The 19,997-nt window shown below is 38.0% G+C and overlaps 1 protein-coding gene across 1 annotated transcript; it reads left to right on the forward strand.

Moving 5' to 3' along the window:
- The first annotated feature begins 2,214 nt into the window (after positions 1–2,214).
- Positions 2,215–4,021, forward strand: LOC140924025 (uncharacterized). The gene is made up of 2 exons (XM_073374030.1): positions 2,215–2,302; positions 2,958–4,021. The coding sequence occupies exons 1-2, from the start codon at positions 2,215–2,217 to the stop codon at positions 3,722–3,724; spliced, it is 855 nt and encodes a 284-aa protein (XP_073230131.1). The 3' UTR covers positions 3,725–4,021.
- The last annotated feature ends 15,976 nt before the right edge of the window (positions 4,022–19,997 follow it).

The following is a 19,997-nucleotide window of genomic DNA, read 5'->3' on the forward strand; positions in this document are numbered from 1 at the left end:
ACAATCTACTATTGTTTGCAATCCCAGAAGATGCCCGCAAGTCTGAGCCTATAAACCAAGAAACTAAGCTTAAAACTTTACTTTCACATAAGTTTTATACCAGATTTAGGCCGCAACTTTTGGGATATTTTCCCTCAAATCTTCCTCACTTTCAGGGTTTGGATCAAGCCTTCAAAAAAGGTAGTCTTTGAACCACTGTAACTTAAAAATGTTTACATCAAAGATATTTTTATTTAGCCTATGAACTATCGAAGGTTAACCAAAAAAACTGAATCGAACAGTGTTTTTGTGCGGGCATTCGTTTGTTTGCAACGCGCTTCTAAAAATCCATCAATTTTAGTCTTTCAAACACTCTCTGAGAGGCCGAGACGGAGTCAATTCGCTTTTGGCTCGTAGCAGAGCAAGGATATTTACAGGATCTATTTAGTCTCCTTTTTTTCGATTTACAGGATATTTACAGGATCTTCATAGCGTCTTTCCATTAAGACCTTGAGACTTGAGTAATTTCGTAATAACATAACTACGTGGATTTCCAAGGTAGGAAATATGGGATTCGTTCTTCGAACATGCCAGTCCTAAATTTTAACTTTCCTTAAAAATTTCTCCTTTCTGTTTGGGATCTCCTCTTTGAAATAAACACAATTCTTTCATATTATTTTTATTATTTTATTTTTTTTTAAATTCAATATTTATCCAGGGGCATCCAATTTAGTAGAGCTAGTTTAAATGGAGCCCTGACACAGCTCAAAAACAAAGACATTACCACATTAAAACTAGACAATGAAGTTAGTTACAAAGACAACATGTACCGCAGGTGTTACTGTTTAAAGTGGCGCTTTAGCTTGATTTTGAATTCACCGAGGATCTCTACTTGTCTAATGATTCTCGGTAGGGTGTTGTCTGTTCTCTCGTTCGGGAAAGTCAATTCAAGCCATAAAGCTTCAACATCGATCGAACTTATATCTGTTCTTAGCCGTGCAACGAGGTTTGATTTATACTAAATCGCAGTGCCCCCGCCACACTGGTCGTCTTTACGATCTTTCCGGACGAGATTATAACCTTTAACTGTTAGCTCGCCGTCATGACAAGAACTATTTAGCCAAGTTTAATTAAGACAGAACACGTCGAAAGGATTGTCCCGTAGAAATATCCTAAGTTCATCAAGGTGTTCAGATAGGCTCCTAATGTTCAGATGACCAATCTTCAAGCCAGGCTTCTGCAAACTTGAGTTTATCCATCCAGGGTTAGGAAAGACGTCACCTGGGAGAAGAATCAATAGTATTGCAGTAGAGCTGTACTGAAGGAGTTTCATTGCCCTAATTGCCTTTAGTCTTGGCTGGAAGCGATCGCCGTTGTTATGGGAGTGAAGTGAACGGTGTTTTATAAACTGATTAGCTTTTTTCCATTGAATGGCTTTTCAAGTTGACACTCCTCGAATAATTTTTTAATTAGGCTGTTAACCCGCAAGAAGGATAGCCTAATTCCTGATTTGAAAACGATGTGGTAATTCTCCTTATATGGGCAGCTTAGTTGACTTTCAAGTAGTCATAAACGATATGTATTTATTTCTGTTTCGGATCTCCCCTTTGAAATAAACACAATTCTTTCAGACCGACCCCTCCCAGTGGAAAACTTGTTCTCGTTCTTTTTGTCCCGCAGAAAGAAATAAGGTTTGAGTTGTATATTATAATGTGATTAGCTTTTTTCCATTGAATGGCTCTTCAAGTTGACACTCCTCGAATGATTTTTTAATTAGGGCTGTTAACCCGCAAGAAGGATAGCCTAATTCCTGATTTGAAAACGATGTGGTAATTCTCCTTATATGGGCAGCTTAGTTGACTTTCAAGTAGTCATAAACGATATGTATTTATTTCTGTTTCGGATCTCCCCTTTGAAATAAACACAATTCTTTCAGACCGACCCCTCCCAGTGGAAAACTTGTTCTCGTTCTTTTTGTCCCGCAGAAAGAAATAAGGTTTGAGTTGTATATTATAATGTGATTAGCTTTTTTCCATTGAATGGCTTTTCAAGTTGACACTCCTCGAATGATTTTTTAATTAGGGCTGTTAACCCGCAAGAAGGATAGCCTAATCCCTGATTTGAAAACGATGTGGTAATTCTCCTTATATGGACAGCTTAGTTGACTTTCAAGTAGTCATAAACGATATGTATTTAGGTTCTTGGCATTTTTAACCGACTTCCAAGCTTGGCACAATGTTAGGAGCAAACGTTTTCGCTTTCCTGATTGCCGTTGCTGTCCTGGTGGCAACGGTTTTCTTCCCGACTGAAGTCCATGGAAGAAGTAAGTGCTACCCTTTGAAACAAAACTTTTAAACCTTTAACTAAGGAACTTTAACTAATAGCTAAGGAACAACGTAAATATCTTCTATCAATTCTTTACCAAGCTTGATGAAGCAGACTTCTTCACTTGAGTATCAAGGAATTTTTTTGAGATTCGGTATCTTTTTTTACAGCTAAAATTTATACAACACACCAAATTTGTGTTTGGGTTTGATCATGTCGTAGAACAAAACACTGTTTACTAAAGACAGTACACGAAAACTTGAGCGGCTCACCGAAAAATATCTGTTCGGTGAAAAAAAGTCATCCCGAAATTTGGAAATTTACTCAATATGCTATACTGACTCAAAGGCCTGCTACATTTCACAAAAGGCGGAAATAATCAACTTACATTTGTTAACTATCAGCAGTTTTCGGAGAGAGCAATCAAACATATCCCCAGTATTTTATCATACTGTGATACGCATGACTGTTTTGGCCTTTTGACCTTTCGAACACTTTCCTCCCCTCCAAACACCTTGGACAAAAATCACTTTCGATAAGCAAAAAGTCGGTGCGTTTATTATGCAGTCATTAAGTTCTTACGTGAAGAGTTCATTGCTAATCTGCTTTATAATTTGTTTAAGACTATTAACTGACTGTATTTTCCCTTTCAGACAGAAAACTGCACTTCAAGAAGCCGAGCAAGCACTTATTGGAGCTTCCTAAAGAAATTTCTTACAGCGATCCCAAAAAATCGGCTGTGCAAAATTCCTTTAGCCAGCGCCTTTTTGATAATGGCAGAAGCGTGATGATACGAAAGTCCACGAAAGAAAGTGTCTTTATTCAAGGCATGGTTTCAGCGACACTAAACGCAGATTCCTACGGCGCATACATGGTTCAAGATATCGCCTACCTTTACAATGCAGTTAATGCATTCAACCGTGCCGCTGAAAAGATGAGAGACCAAGGGCAAAGTGAATTTGAGCAATTTTACAAAAACGAGTCTTCTGTTTGGGAGTCTAAGTACTTGGCGCCGATGCTAAGAGACTGGCATCTTAAGAATACTCAAAACGTGCAACCTGGCACTGCAGCCCAAGAGTACATGTCTTTCCTGACTACTGTGAGCCAAAAGCATGCTAAATACCTAGCTATAGCGATGCTACCATGCACGATGCTTTGGCGCTGGATGGCTGATGAGCTATTTCCTAGTGTCCAGGAGAACAGCGCTTATTATAGCTGGTTTAAAGAAAACAAGAGCCGCCGTCCGGGCGACAGAAGCCGCCTGGAGAGTTTTGTTGATCAGAAATTCCGTTCAGAGGAGGAATATAAAGAAGCCAAAGTTTTTTTCTGTCAAGCAATGTTCAGCGAGTTGAATTTCTTCAGGGAGAGTGGTAACGAGTCACTTTACGTCCTCCCTCCGGATTGCCAAGCCCTTCCTTGAGAATGCTAATTCACGGGCTAATCATTTCAATGTGAACTTTGTTCTAAATTCGGGACTACTCAAGGTATCAATATTGATCATTACATTGAAATTGTGAAATTGGTTTTTTGTTAGTTACATAATCATAATGTGGGCTGCGCATCTAGATCTTTATGTGTCAAAAGCAAAGCTTGCTTATTAGATTCTAAGATATGGAAAGAACTAATTTGTGTGTTAATAAGCGCTTTCTGAGAACTTCGTGTAACAAGTTCTTTTCAAAATGGAATAAAATTCTTTGCAAATCTCGCCACGTGAAAACATGGTGTTTTGTTTTGCTTTTTTCTGTTGTATGATTTCCCGCGCACCAAACGAAAGTCTAATGGTAACCATTTACGGTGACTCATAATGTTTTATACTTTCCTGTCTTAATTTGGCTCTTTATCACAGCTGCACAACAATATGGAAGAGCAACTTTCACTACAAATTTGTATAGGTTTTACCAAACAGCAAATGAGATCAGTCTCCGTTAAGGTCAAACGTCCCCTTTTCTTGAACCTTTCAGACCAATAGAATTTTGAAGCGTGATTGAGACGGCTCGTTTTTGCTGCTTCGGTGCTCCCAGGCATTGATAGGCTAAATAATTGCGCGGAATTCGAAGCCATGACCTCTGCGATGCCGGTGCATTGCTCTACCACCTGAGCTATTGAAGCCACTCAGTTGGTTAACCACTCATTTGCGTCCTAGTGGATGACGCGTATATTTAGAGAAGTACTTACAGTTGCTATATACAGTCAGTATATACCAGAAAAAAATTCTCTATTTACTTGATCAGGGGCCACATGGAATCGTTGGGTAATGGTAACGTTTATTTTGTTCGCGCCCCCAAGTAAGAGATGGTTAGGATGACGTAAAACAGAAAATCCCCGAAGGGACCTCTTTGATAGATTTTGTGACATTTATTGTACAGTCATTTTTCGATACTCTTTTGTGTTACGTGATGTATAGCAGCTGTTTTGAAATTACCAAAATAGAGTACGCGCAGATGAAGTTATAAGGTGCGTATAACTGTGTATATATAAACACTTTTTTTTTCATAAACAATATTTATTGCAATATTTGCCCTAAGAGCCTAAAGGGCTCATCTAGAGAGCTTACGCTGTTTACATTCAATATTCTAAAAATACAAATGCACGTCAAGATCGAACACACACACATAATATATAGATTTAGCCAGGGCTAAAAGCGAAGCCTCCCTTTCTATACTTATGGTATACATGAACTCTAAGCCAGAAAAAAAGAAATCTTCACATCCCTAAGAGCTTCGGCATCAGACACCTTTAGAGAGAGGGGCTACATGATTAAGAAAAAATATTCCACAAACAAACCTGAATTGAAAAAATTGTTAAATTGTAGGTCTCTTAAGTAGCAGCAATTTACAGGTTACGATTTCTAGGGTCGGTGTTTCTGTGTTTAAGGGAAGACCTAAAAGAAAAATCAGGCCGACTTAAGGACTTTTGTCTTCCCGTAAGCCCATTACATTTTCTCTTCTTTTCTTTTTTCTTTTAAACGGGCCCGGACGAACAGTTATGTGTAGCCTTTACATTTATACCTCACGATATCTGGAAGAAAATTTTACCGTAAGGTGTATAATATTTTCTCTGAGGACAGACATAGGAAAGCAAACGATAACTTTTTTCGCTACTAATAACAATAATCCAATCTTTCACTACAAATATAAACGTTAATACAGCAACTTACAACTTTTTTTTATTTAAAAAAAAAGGACAAACTCGGGCTCGAAAAGCCGGCGAGTCTGTCCGTTTTAGAATAGAGGAGAACTCTTTCATTTTTTACATACGCTCACTTTTTCAGTGATAATAATCCGTAAACAAACAACTGAAAACAAACGAAAACGTAAAATTCAAGCGGTATTCAGCAGCTGTATTCAGGGCACAAGTTATGGAAAAAGAGCAGCATACTGCACACTGCAAAACTGCAGAAATCCTTGAATTCTACACACTGCAAAATTCTTGAGTGGCAAGTGATGAATGAGAAACCGAATAGCAATTCAATGCGGAACATGTACAAAAACAACACTTCATTTTAATTCAAGAAAGGGCCCGTCTGAATGTTTCTAAAAATCTCACGATCTGTAGTCTCATGGTCGTTTTTTGAGCTAATGTTATGAATGAACAATGACACATAAATAACTTAGTTTCTTGAAAATTTTTATTCAAAAACCCATACGTTAATGGTAAAAAGTAATTCGCGTAAGACAAGTTAAATCGTTGCGTTCACGCAAGTTAAATCGGTCGAGCACATGGTAAAAAAATCAATTTCAAATGCACATTTTGTGGTTTTTCTTTCACGCCGATGTCAAAATGTAGAAAACGTCCATGAAACCTTTATAAATACAAAAATTCATTTTTAAAAACGAACTTTTCTTTGATCATAGAGTACGGAATATACCTTAAGTGTCTTCAGAAACCTCGCTGCCTTGGTTGGTTCAAAACAAGCCAAGCGCCCCGATCCGCCGTGTAGAAAACAAGGTTGAATTCCTCGAAAGACAATTTTATAGCGAAAAGCTTTCGTTTGGCCACAAAAAAGAAACTGAGCATTCTTTTGAACTTTCTCTTTCCATTTGTATCTTTTATTGGCGTATTTTCAATCTTGAAATGCAAAACTTTAGTCTTGAAAACCACCACATCATGATCGCGCGCCAGCCATTTTGTTGATGGACGACATTTACAAAGGTGTCAAATCCGTTTCTTCCCCCACCCCCTAAATGGTTGACATGACCATTGGGCGTTTGTGGGGGAGTGGGGTATGGGTGATTTTACTGATTTAGTTTGTATTGGAAGAATTCTTTCCCAAACCTCTCTGGAATTAGAAATTTTTTTCCCGACATATAACGGTGTAAGATTTTTCTTTTCAGCATTGTACGTCATGAGCGATATTTTTTTCAGCGCAGGATATTTTTCTCCCAAGAATTTATTTGCAAGCAATCATCCATAACCCCCGCAAAAGTCAAATGGTCGGCCCCTAAAATCCACAAATTAAAACATTTGGTCAGTTAACAGATTCTGATTTGTCAATCATTTCTAAAGGCTTTTGAAACAATAGGAGACAAAACTCTCTAGGGGAGAGGGGAGGAATTCGTTTCTACGTACTCCTACCTGGAAAGTCCGTACGGACGGACGTACGCTGACGTCATAACCAAAATTTCTCGGATGGATAGTTTACCAAATTATCTTAGTTATGGTGCTCCGCTCGCGCGCGCAACGAGCTTCGCTAAAAAAGGGAAAGAATAAAAAGAACAAAATAATATATATATATATATATATATACACCTGTCTGGATTTGATAAAAGGTACCTCCAGAAATTTCAAGTGCGTTTTAAAAATTTGACCCTTGAGGTCAATAAAAAGCAGTTGAAAGTCGCTAGTTAGGGCTTAAAAGGGACGAATTAATCGCTGGCAACACACGAAAAGTTGCCCTTGGTAAAAGCGACAGATTTGTAAGGAAATGAACAACATTTAAAAGCACAGAAATAATGACCTTTCAGTCTCTTAAACTATGAGGCTCATAACGAGATGCCCGACTAAAACAGACCTAGAATCCACCTTTCTTGACCCCACAATCGGTTGTCCAAGACAAAATCACTTCAACTAAACACTTACAAAGCGTTTTCATGCTTGTACACTATATTCTTATAACACAAGCGCCACGACATACCTGAAATCTGTCTGTTAACAACTTCAGGAAATCACACAATTAACCACGTTCGCGGCACTGATAAAACTATCCACAACCAACCAGGCACAATGTTTCCAGACTTAATACGGGCGAAATATCATCAAATAACTCTCTCTCAATAACTCTCGCTTTCTCCACATAAATCATCACATGTAAACTTTGCTGACACAGTCGATTTATTCAAGATCCCGGATGTAGACGAGCCGTTTTGAAAGGGACACATGGACGCCGGCCTTCAAAACAATTTTTTACTAAGTCTCTGGCCTGGTCAGAAATCAGCATCAATTTTGCTCTCGCCGAATACTTTTGACTCCTGAAAGCTACTTTTTGAGGCCAGAGACTCGTCACCGCCCACATGAAAGCTCGCAATATGATCCCTTTCCGTCTCAAGCCCGAGATCAGTCTTTCACCCGTTTAGCCAAAATGAGACGAAATACGGTTAACATATTGGACGACGGCAGACTTTGCCAATCGTGAGACTTGTTCCTTCATAAGGATTAATGATGCCTTCCGGAAAACTTTGCTGCAGGCGGCCAAAAAAAACCTAGCAAATTAACCGACCACGGAAAACAACTTCTACCGCGCGCTGATTTCAAATGTAATAGTGTTTTATGACAAGGAGAGAATTATCGGAAATGATAGGTAGGGGAGAGCTGCGGGGGGGGGGGGGGGGGAGGTGAAGAAGATGTAAACAGCATATTAAACACATGTTTTTTGATCTACGGCAGCTTTGAAGGGGATTTTTGTACTGAAAAGATCATTTTTTTTTTTAAAGAAAAAACAGAATAGTCAAGTACTGAACAAGCCTCAAATGAGACTGTTACTAAAAATTTCTGGAGGTACCTTTTATCAAATCCAGGCAGAAAATTCTGCTCTTTTACAGAGAATCGACTCTAAACCCCTAACAGACCGTATTTACGTCTTTGAATATAGCACTTTGGTTACCAAAACATAAGAACACCAGTTGGTTTAATAGGTCGATATGTAAGATCTGAAGTAAAGATAGCCAGCTACTTCGAGGTCTCTGGTGGCATTTCATGAGTTCAAAAGTTATAATAATTTGGATTTGTGTAATACATGTTCAATAATTATTAACATGTATTGGATTTGTGTAATACATGTTCAATAATTATTGAACATGTATTACACAAATCCAAATTCTTATGACTTTTGAACTTATGAAATGCCACCAGAGACCTCGAAGTAGCTGGCTATCTTTACTTCAGATCTTACATATCGACCTTTTGGCTTATACTAGCTTGTTTTCTATGTTTGCAGGTCTAGCAATTTTCTTTATATTGACTTGAAAGACACGTGAATTTGACTTGAATTTTGCTTATCAAAAATTTTACTCTTTATTAAACCAACTGGTGTTCTTATGTTTTGGTAACGAAAGTGCTATATCCAAAGACGTAAATACGGTCTGTTAGGGGTTTAGAGTCGATTCTCTGGAAAAGAGCTGATAAGCAATGATGTGTATACTGCTTCAATATTCACTGCAGCAGATAGGTGGCCATTAGAGAAAGTGGATGAGTATTCATTGGTGCAGTTAGCTGGTCATTTGGGAAATTACCACATATTAATTAACCCCAACAGATAAGCAATGATTTGTGTACTGCTTCAATATTCACTGCAGCAGATAGGTGGCCATTAGAGAAAGTGGATGAGTATTCATTGGTGCAGTTAGCTGGTCATTTGGGAAATTACCACGTATTAATTCACCCTAACAGATAAGCAATGATTTGTGTACTGCTTCAATATTCACTGCAGCAGATAGCTGGCTATTAGAGAAAGCTGTTGAGTACATTCATATTGGTGCAGTTACCTTGTCATTAGGAAATTACCACATATTAATTTTCTGTCTGATTTTAGAAAAGGGCACCTTTCTCAGAGTCCCAACTATTGGCTAGAGTAGCTATCTAACATTCCGTTATACAGTAGTGGTCATGCACGCAAGCATTGAAGTCATTGCATGCTGTTAGTTTATTGTTTTTCTGCTCCGGCCCATATAAGCTGTTAGGACAAGGGCCTCGGATACAGGGGTGAGGGGAATAGGGGGAGAAGGGGTGTGGCTCATTAGCCAATTTCTGCCATACTTGAAAGAAGCTTGGCCACTCTAAGGCCTTTTTGGTAATTTAGAAGTTAAGTCAATATGGAACCACAGAAAAGACATACATTTGTTACAGACCCTCTTCTGTTGTAGGGTACCTTTTTCCAAAATCAGACAGATACATATATATATATATATATATATATAACCAAAAAAGTGGAAAGAAATCCTCATCTACTATAAAGTGCTCAATAGCAGAGCTAGAACTATGAATAATTATATTCTGTATTTCAAATTTCTGTGATTGTAACCGTTATTTCTGGCAGTTGCCTGATCATTGCTTCCCAAGAAGCATGAAACTCAGAGTTGCAGTAAATGTTCAAATAACCTAGCTCTTGGAGTATAATTATATATATATATCTATATATATCTATATTGTTGAAAATAAATATATATGATCAGCTAGCGTCTTTAATGAGAAACGTTGGTTCTTAGCAATCTGCTTATGGATTCCATGACTGAAGTATTTAACAACTTTAAGATCATTTATTTATTTATTTTATTTTATTTTTAATTTGCCACATAGAATAAATATTACAGAAAGAAAATGAAATATATATACAATATATTATTACTAAGATTGCACAATTTACAGGGCAGGAAAAGCTACCAAAAAAAGTTCAAAATTAAATGTAATATTAAGTGACTTAACTTTTGTAATAGATAGAGTGGCGAGGAAGCCCAATAGAAGCTAAATAGCTTGGAGAAAATTGGGCTCCTCATATTTAATTATGATTTAATGTAAGCTGCCATATCTAGTCAGGCGAGTTTAATTTATAGCTCTCTCTATGAGGTATTTTTTAATGAAGTCTTGAAACTACAGGACAGTTTTTTTAATATAGTAATTTAATTTAATCTCGCACTTCCTAAACCAGAGATATGATCAGCTAGATATAATTTAACACAGAAAAGTAAATGTAGAAACTTGAAATCAGGAGCACCTAACGAGAATATAGTTCAAAACCACCTAAACGTAGTATTGTTAAACGTATCTTAGTATTTAAACGGTAGATATAGGCATATTTTTATCCCCTAAAAATTTTTTATCTGTTCGGATTTCCTAGCTGAAAGTCTAGGGATCCGAAAATTATAGGGATCAAAACTTACCTTTTCGAAAATTTCATCCAGAAAAAAGGCTCCCGAAAATTCTAGGTGACCTTTTTAGGGTAAAAATCCGTTAAAAATGGGCAATTATGCCATTTTTTAGATGTTCGAAAATCCTAGGAGAGGCAGGCAAGCAAGAAATTTTACAAAAAATGTTCCGAAAATTCTAGATCTCAAATCGTCTTCCGAACAGATATTTTCCGAAAATTGACGTTGGGTGCCCCTGTTGAAATTAATGCGAAACCTTTCCTCGGTATTACAAATACAAACAAAGAAGGAATGCGCGTACTCATCAATCATAAATACACAGACAAACAATTGAAGTTAACGCAGAAAGTTAATAACGGACACCTTTTTTAATTTACCGTTCGTCCTTTATTTAACTCTTTATTCGGTGGACACGTTTTTAGCGTCGAAACTTCAAGGACAGACGAAAATGTTGCCATCAGAGTGACAATCAAGAGGGCTTGAACCTTCTCTGACGAGTTCTGCACTGCCGGTCGCCATTATTATTTACATTATTTTGCGCTTTACAGTTGTATACATAAATTGCAATTTGCTTGCGTTAGAATAGAAGAAGTTTAGACGATTTTTTCAAACCTCTAATTTCAGTCGTTTTGTTTATTGTTTTCCCCATAAATCCCTCGAAGACTCGTAAGCTGAGTACAGTAGCTTAGTAGCGTTGCAGCCGGACTTGTAACTCAAGACATAGCTAACTTAGGCCACGTGAGTTAAATGTGAGAGCTGCGAGATCACCACAGAATAAATATACCCCTTGCTTTCAAAATAGGGCCAAGAGCACAACCTTGCTGAAAAAAGGAGTTGTGTTTGCATACTAGCTTGGGCTGTATCATGGCTATCTAGAAAAAGGCGCAAATTTGAGAAGAGACAAAAGAAAAACACGTGCGAAAACTAACATGCATATAGCTGTAACAGGCACCAAAATCCATTCAACAGAAAAGAATAAAAAGCAGCACTTTCTTGTGGTACTTATATTATGCTGCACCGGAGGTTCTAACTTCTCAGCGGGGGCATGGGCTCAGGTTCTCAGTCATTCAATATTTCTTTGCTTTCATCCTGAAGGTATGAATTGGTATTATCATTATCATTATCATTATTATCATTGTTATTATTGTTGTTGTTATTATTATTATTATTATTATTATTATTATTATCATCATCATCAAGAAACTTAGCTTAGACTGTAAGGAGTTTTAACTGAAGCTTGAACGGTAATGAACTAGGATTGGCAATTAAACAAAGAAGAGAAATTAGTAGAAGTTGAATTCTGGTTTGTCACTAGAACTGTGCTAGTCCCCGTCAAGTTCTACGTTGACACTTTCTTCTTTGCTTTTTCTTTTTCTTCCCTTTCCTTTCCTTATGCTTGTGTGATTTTTTAGCTTATTGGGCGCAAAAACCCTACTTCGGCCTTTTTCACTCACATGGCTGCTAATTTCGCTAGCGGTTCGTTTTCAAACAATCGGTTAGTTTGTTATAGTAGCGGAGTTCACCCATCTGAGAAAATTTGGTAATCACGTGACCGTACACCGGCCGACTGGCCGACCGCCCGAGTGTCCGTCCGCACCACAGGGATACCAATGTAAAATAATTCAATCAACAGGTATGGAAACCGAAATGCAACTCACGGTTTTATTTGGAAAGAAATCGAATGACCGCCTGGACTTTTAGAAAGAAAAAACAACAACAAAGTCTCGTCTTTTTCGACGTTACTTTTGATGTTTACACTCACGTGGATAACAGAAAAAGAGCTAGAGCGAGTGATTGAAAACAAAAGAGACAAATGTTGTAGGAAGAAAAACATGAAACTTCAAAGCGGCGGTGAGACAATTAGGGCCATTTACTCGAGGAAAATTAAACGCGTCTTAAATAGGACGCGAACTGGACCATTTATACGAGCATGTCTTATCTTAGTCTTCCGTATACTTAAACTTACTATTAAAGTGTAAGTTTATAATACGAAGATAGCAATTTGATTAGTAACTATAAATTGTGATAGTTTAAAGTTAAAAGGGTCTACTTACACCAGCAGATGTCACGCATTTGTCCAGGTCTATTATCGCCTTCTCCTTACATAATAACAAAAAATATTTTTCCTTCGCGATGGACCAAGTGTTTCTTTTTACCTTTAACGGCTTGCTCATTGTATTTGAGCGAAGAAAAAAATAAAGCAGAAACGAAAACGCGTTGTAATTTGTAAACAATTTTTCCTCGCCAGTGGCCTGCCAATCCACCGCGGGGCAAGCGATAATTTTCCCGCCAAAAATTAACGCATGCGTACTATGCGTTCGCGTCCTGTGTAAGACGCGGAGGTCATTTATACGAAGTTTTTCTCGTCTTAGCTAAGACGCGTCTTATCTAAGAACAGGTGTTAAGGGCTGTTCTAAAATAAGACGCTTCTTAGCTAAGTCGCGTCTTATTTTAGACGAAATGTGCCGTTTATACGATAAGTTCGCGTCTTATGTAAGACGCGTCTTATTTTTCCTCGTATAAATGGTCCTAATGAGAAATGCTAGCGGCCCGCAAGGTGAAAATGAGCGGCAGTGAAAAACAAGAGCGAAGATGAACACAAGAGACAAAATATTGGGTAAGCACATACGACAATTCCTCCATAAAAATAATGTGTACTAAGAAGTTCGACGTTTTAGCCCTACAAAACAGCGTTGTAGTTGTGCAAACCAACGGCAAAGAAAGACAAAGGCGTGCTGCACGTGCAAATTTGTTTTTTTTGCTAATTAGAAAAAAAGTGTACTGCACGTGCAATTTGTTTTTTTGCTAGTTAGATCTATTGATCTTGATGCCATTTTCATTGCTGTCCGCGTTTAGCATTACACGATTTAATTTTTTTTGTTTATAAGTATTATTAACCAGAGCTTCGCTTTTAGCCCTGGCTAAATCTATATATTACAAACCTTGCTACAGCGCCAGACCATGCTTAGGGCCTCTTCACATGGGCCTGGTTGACCGGGCTGGTCCGATTTCCAAGATCCCGCCTCTCCTCTAAATCCTTTGTAAAATTTTCGATGTGTTCATATGAGAGGGTGGGCAGGCTCGGTTCCCGAGATCTCGGTTTTTCCAACCGGGATCTTGGTAAGCGGGCTAAAAATTTTGCCATATGAACATTTCAGCCCGGTTACCGCGATGAAAGCGGGATAAATTCTGGCGGCTCGGATGGCGTTGTCTTGCTTTGCCTGCTGTGTTTTCTACATCATAAGCATCCCTTTTAACTGCAGCGATACAGCTTTAAGGGTTGCCAAATCTATGGTAGGCGCGAAAGTTATAAATATTGTGTTTTCCCATGTTTGTTTTGTTTTTCGAATTTCTCGCCGGCACTCGTCTCGTCTTCAGGTTATTAATACGATTTACCTATCACTTGCTGATTAGGCGCCGGGCAGCCTTTGTGGGGTATAGCTATCCCATTAACTACTAAAGTGATACAGCTTGTCCAGCAGCCGCGGAATAAAACGACGGTTCCTCATTTCAGGGGAACTTCGATCGCAATGTGGCAGTCTGTCATATAGTTTTGCGAACTGCTGCGTGTTATTTCCAGAGCATCCCTACGTAATACATAGACGATCTCTAAATCCGTTCCGCAGCTCTGTGCACAAGAGAAAAGCAAAAATCTTCCTTTGATCAACCAATTAAATTTCAAAAAGGTGAAATAATTTAATATTTCTTTGCCTAAATAGCAGCACTCCAGAACTGCAAGAACTGCCTGTATTCGTAACTCGATGGCTTCACGTTCACTATTTACACTTCGGACTTAAAAAAAAAAACAAGGGACGGCACGGTTCGAGTCCAGGGGCCTAAAAATCGGACACCGGGGCCTTGAACTCTCAACACGGTGGTTGCACCTTTTACTGATGTAGACATAAATTTATCTCTGCAGGCCTGCGCTATTATGAAATCTTACAAGTGCTATGTTTTGAATTGGATTCTGATACCTTTGATGAACGTTTTGATGTGCACTTTGCACGACTTGTGCGTTGCGTCCCGGTAAAATGTTACGAAATATAACTTTCCTGAAGCCAAGTCTAAAAGGTTCGTTAAAGATCGCATAGAGAACAGGATTCATGGCAGAGTTAAGCGCTTGTAGCCAAAGGATAAATGGAATTAACAAGATGGGTAAGTGGCTGCCAGCTCTCTAGCCAGAGGATGTATCCAGACGAAAATAAATTGCGGTGCCCAACAGATAAAGAAAGAAAGTACAACAGCAATCATCATTTTGGTGATTTTCCGTGCCATACGATTTGCTTTCTGTTGTTGCAAAGCGCTCAGTTCTCCAGGAACGTGCCTTGTCCACAGATGATAGATGATGATTGGGTAAAGTATTAGCATCACTGTGAATGGAAGTAGAAAGCATATGCTCAGCGTGATCACCATACTTAATGGAACTTGTTCTACGTCGCAGACTGAGATGTTCAGTCTTGAACTCGAGGAACTTTTACCGCCAATTTCGTGCCACATGTGTATGGGAAGTAAAATAGCCGCGAGCCATATTGCGGGAATAATAACCTTTGTGAATTTGGACCAAGGTTGGTGCTTCAGTGGTCGGATCACAGCCAAAAAGCGATCTGTTTGTATCCAAACCCGGCTAAAAATACAGCCTAGGAGAGCGACCAAAACGAGATAGAAATTCAGCTTGCATAGCAAACCTCCAAATTTCCCAGGAATCCAAACTAATCCAACAAACAAGAACTTGATTAATGGCGGGCACGTCACGGAAGTCGTTACCAAGTACAGGCCATGTTGAGTATTAGAAGAAATGTGGTGGACTTCAATAGCTGATCCTTTCTGATTATATAGATCACCATCGAGTTACCGAGGAAGGATACAATAAATGCCATGCTAGTCAGGAACGTGAAGACTACTTTGGTAGTTAGGGAAAAGTCTGGCGATTTCAGGATAAACAAAGAAAAGGGAAAAAACGGAAAGTGAAACTTAGAATTCAACTTTTCTTGATATTTAAAAAGGTCAAAAAGCCTTTAATTAAGGCAGTATAAGCATGCCTTTACTACTAAAGAATGGGAAACTTATTCAGTTTTCCTCTTTGACACCAATTCTGGATCCTTTTACGACAAACACACGACGACAAGCTCATAAATACACAATTTAAAGCACTTTTTATGGCCTAGAAACTAACTCCATAAAGTCAGGGTGATAAGCTCCTGTTAAAGTGCATTGCAACAGTTTTTTTAACGCCAAACTTGTGGACTTCTCGAAACCCATTATTAAATTTTTGGGTTAAAATCCAGAGTTTTTTAATTTCTTTTTTTGCATAATACCAAAGCAATTAATTTTTTATGAATGTCTTTTAATGTGATAATGATGATGATGAAATAAGATCAAAATATTTTTCCTTTTGATTTTCTAGGTCTGATATTAATTTAAATCCAAAGAACTATTGTGATATTAAAAAAACTCCAGAGTTTTGAAATTTCTTAAAGCCCTATATTAATATCTGCAGTACTGTTGTTGAACCTTATTTTTAAACTGCGACAGAACAAACCAAAATCGGTGATAGAAAATTAAATATTATGCATAGAATAAAAAAGAGCTTTTCTGGCTAATGGCGATTTTATCCTACCTTGTGTCACGTCTGTGCTGTTTTCCATGCTAGGTGCTGCTTTTTTGGCAATGGTGAAATATATTTGCAGCTTATGGTTTCAGTACTGCGAATTATTACAACGCCTCTGAAACTGGCCAAGTAATTATTTTGAATTAATTAACGCTTTTTGTACAACAGCTGAAGTTTGTTTATTCTTTTCTTTGTATATCCTCATATATATCTGTCTGATTTTGGAAAAAGGTACCCTACAACAGAAGAGGGTCTGTAACAAATGTATGTCTTTTCTGTGGTTCCATATTGACTTAACTTCTAAATTACCAAAAAGGCCTTAGAGTGGCCAAGCTTCTTTCAAGTATGGTAGAAATTGGCTAATGAGCCACACCCCTTCTTCCCCTATACCCCTCACCCCTGCATCCGAGGCCCTTGTCCTAACAGCTTATATGGGCCGGAGCAGAAAAACAATAAACTAACAGCATGCAATGACTTCAATGCTTGCGTGCATGACCGCTACTGTATAACGGAACGTTAGATAGCTACTCTAGCCAATAGTTGGGACTCTGAGAAAGGTGCCCTTTTCTAAAATCAGACAGAAAATTAATATGTGGTAATTTCCCAAATGACTAGGTAACTGCCCCAATGAACACTCAACCACTTTCTCCACTGGCCAGCTATCTGTTGCAGTAAGTATTCAAGCGGTACACAAATCATTACTTATCCAGTTACAGTGAATAATATGTGGTAATTTCCTAATGACAAGGTAACTGCACCAATATGAATGTACTCAACAGCTTTCTCTAATAGCCAGCTATCTGCTGCAGTGAATATTGAAGCAGTACACAAATCATTGCTTATCTGTTAGGGTGAATTAATACGTGGTGATTTCCCAAATGACCAGCTAACTGCACCAATGAATACTCATCCACTTTCTCTAATGGCCAGCTATCTGCTGCAGTGAATATTGAAGCAGAACACAAATCTTTGCTTATCTGTAAGGGTGAATTATATATATATATACAGCTGTTTGCGAAAATTTTGAACCCCCCAGAAATATATAAATATGAATATATACAGTCAGTTTTAGTGCAAAAAGTCTGTAAACAGGAGAAATTCACACCTGCCTGTAACTGCATCATCATGCATGCATTCTTTTATCACAAGAAAACAATATTTGCCAATGGGTAAATTACACCCTTACGATATTAACAGATCACGCCAATATATGTTTATATATCTGGGGGGTTCAAAATTTTTGCAAACAGCTGTATATATATATATATATATATATATAAAGGAAAAAAACACACACACAGAGCAACTAACAGAAGCGATTTGATAGCGAAATAAACGACTGGACAAGCCAAGCTGAAACAACCTAACGTTAATTTGAAAATCAACAGTAGAAATACCATTTAGAAGCCAATCGATTTTTTTCTTATCTGAGGCACAATGCCATTTATTTCCAAGTAATTGTGCAGCGGAGGTATACAACTTTTCACGCAGAGAAGCAAAACTTGGGCAGTATATATAGCAAATGATGTTTCATGTCTTCAATAGATGCATCACAAAGAGCACAGGCAGGTGAAGGACAGCAATTATTCTGAAAAAAGTGATAATTTAAGGCACCAAATTAAGTCTCAAACGAGTGTGAAAAATTGACGCTGAACGATCCCCGATATAAAAAAGATAGCTGCGGGATGGAAAATGCAGGAATTTTAAAAGGTTGCTCTTGAAGATACCTGGAGAAGACGATATGCGTGTTTCTAATGGAGGACTGTTCCACTCTTGAACTGATGAAAAGAGAAAAGATTTTTTGTGCCTTTCAGTACGAACGAAAGGTAAGCAGAAACTATTGGCAGAACGGAGACTATAACTAGATCTTTCAGAAACGAAATTAGGACATAAATCGCATAAAGAAGGCGAGGCTAACTTAAATACCATTTTGTACATCTAAATAAGTTTATGAATTTACTTGATGAGTTTGTCAGACACTAGTCATTCAAAAATCTTTGATTAGAAACACTTATTGTCCAGACACTCTTTCTCGCTCTTTGGGGGAATACGACTCAGTCCACAAGCCTGAATCAACGGCTAGCTTATCACTAGCAGAACAATAGACGATTACGAAATTCATTTTACTTCAGTTTTGTTTTTTAAAAGAGGATTATAGCGTGCATTTGTATAGAAGAGGTAATAGATTAGACAAGGAATGATACTGGAATAAGGCTATAAAGGAGGTTAAGTATTAAAAAAGGTAGAGTTTGCATGAAAAGCTGAAGTGAGACAAAAGTATTTTACAACAAGACGCTTAGAAGCGTTCACGTGGGATGCATTGGTAATGCAAGCAGCAAGTTTAAATTGTTACTGTAGTAAGAATAAAATGTCTACATGTGTCTCATGTTAGGGTTGGGAGTTTGTGATCATGGGAAATGGCAGGATAAAAGGAGAGACTGTTTAATAATTCAAATACTTTAATTCTCTTAGTGGTATCGATGGGTATTTTAACAATGGTACTAATCATATAAACGCTAAGAATTTGCTTTTTTTTGTAATTACAAACTGTAACATAACTTGTATAGTAATAATACTGTAGCTAAGCGCAACAAAACGAACTAGAGTACAAATACAGTGAACGACAACCAACTTAGACATGTGTCAATGAACTTTTCAAGGAAATCTTAAATGCGTTTTAAGATTTTTACGTTCAAATGGAAATAGTTTTACTAAAGAGGTGTGATTTTGGAATGTGTGAAGTTCGTCTTGAGGGACATATCTTTTAGGATGAACGTTCTTGAATATTGCAAATGTAAAAGTGTTTCCATGACAACTTCCTCATTTACTGAGTTTCGTTGTGCTAGGTTGTAACTAAATTATTTCCTATTCAAAAAAGATAACGATTTGTTGATTCAACGGAATGATGTAGAGAATTCTCACAATACAATTTTTCTTGGTAGATGTAACAAAGGACTAATGCACGAATTTCAGTGGTTCAACGGTAACAAAACCGCTTATGCCACGGATCAATGTTCTTTGTTAAGCTTGACTTTAATCTGATAAAAGTCCAAAATGCTTAGTTTTCCTCAAAAGAGGCTTGGTTTCGCTCAATAGAGGCTTAGTTACTCTCAAAAGGGTCTCCGTTTTCCTCAAAAGACGCTCATCCATTCTTAGGAAAGGTTCATTCATCTCCAGAAGTCGCGTGTTTGTGAGCAACGGGTTCGTCATGTTAGCTTGTTGGTCCTTTCCACTTCGTACGAAACGACTTAAACCTAGTGCAAAATATAAATAGCGGGGTTTTATTCGGCCGACATTCACGGTTTCCTTATCCATCCTTAGAAGAGGCTCGTTCGTCTTCAGAAGATGCTTGTTTGACAGCAATGGGTTCGCCATGTTGGCTTGTTTGTTCATTTCACTTGGCAGGAAACGACTTAAACTTGATCCAAAATACAAACCGCTGCGTTTTATTCGGCCAAGATTAACGGTGCCAATGTTGTGGTAAGTAAAGGGAGTAATTCTGCTTGAGAACATTGTGTAAAAGGGACAATTTACTTACCGATTACGAAGAACCAGCAGACAAGAGCCTGTTGAAAGCACATGGCAATCTTGATTCCAATTGGCTACAATATATCACGTGATGAAATTACGGTGTTACAGACTGATTTCGATATCAATAGTGCAAGCTAGTAACCTAGCCTGCAAAACCCAACCTGCACAAAAACGACGCGCAGTGTCTCATCCGATAT

The sequence above is a fragment of the Porites lutea genome, chromosome 14 (genome assembly GCF_958299795.1).
Source record: "Porites lutea chromosome 14, jaPorLute2.1, whole genome shotgun sequence".
Taxonomy (NCBI): Eukaryota; Metazoa; Cnidaria; class Anthozoa; order Scleractinia; family Poritidae; genus Porites; species Porites lutea.

Bases quoted from the DNA above. Each gene is read 5' to 3' on its own strand.
- LOC140924025 (XM_073374030.1), top strand. From the start codon at position 2,215: ATGTTAGGAGCAAACGTTTTCGCTTTCCTGATTGCCGTTGCTGTCCTG. The intron at 2,303-2,957 runs GTAAGTGCTACC...TTTCCCTTTCAG, and splicing joins GACTGAAGTCCATGGAAGAA to ACAGAAAACTGCACTTCAAG.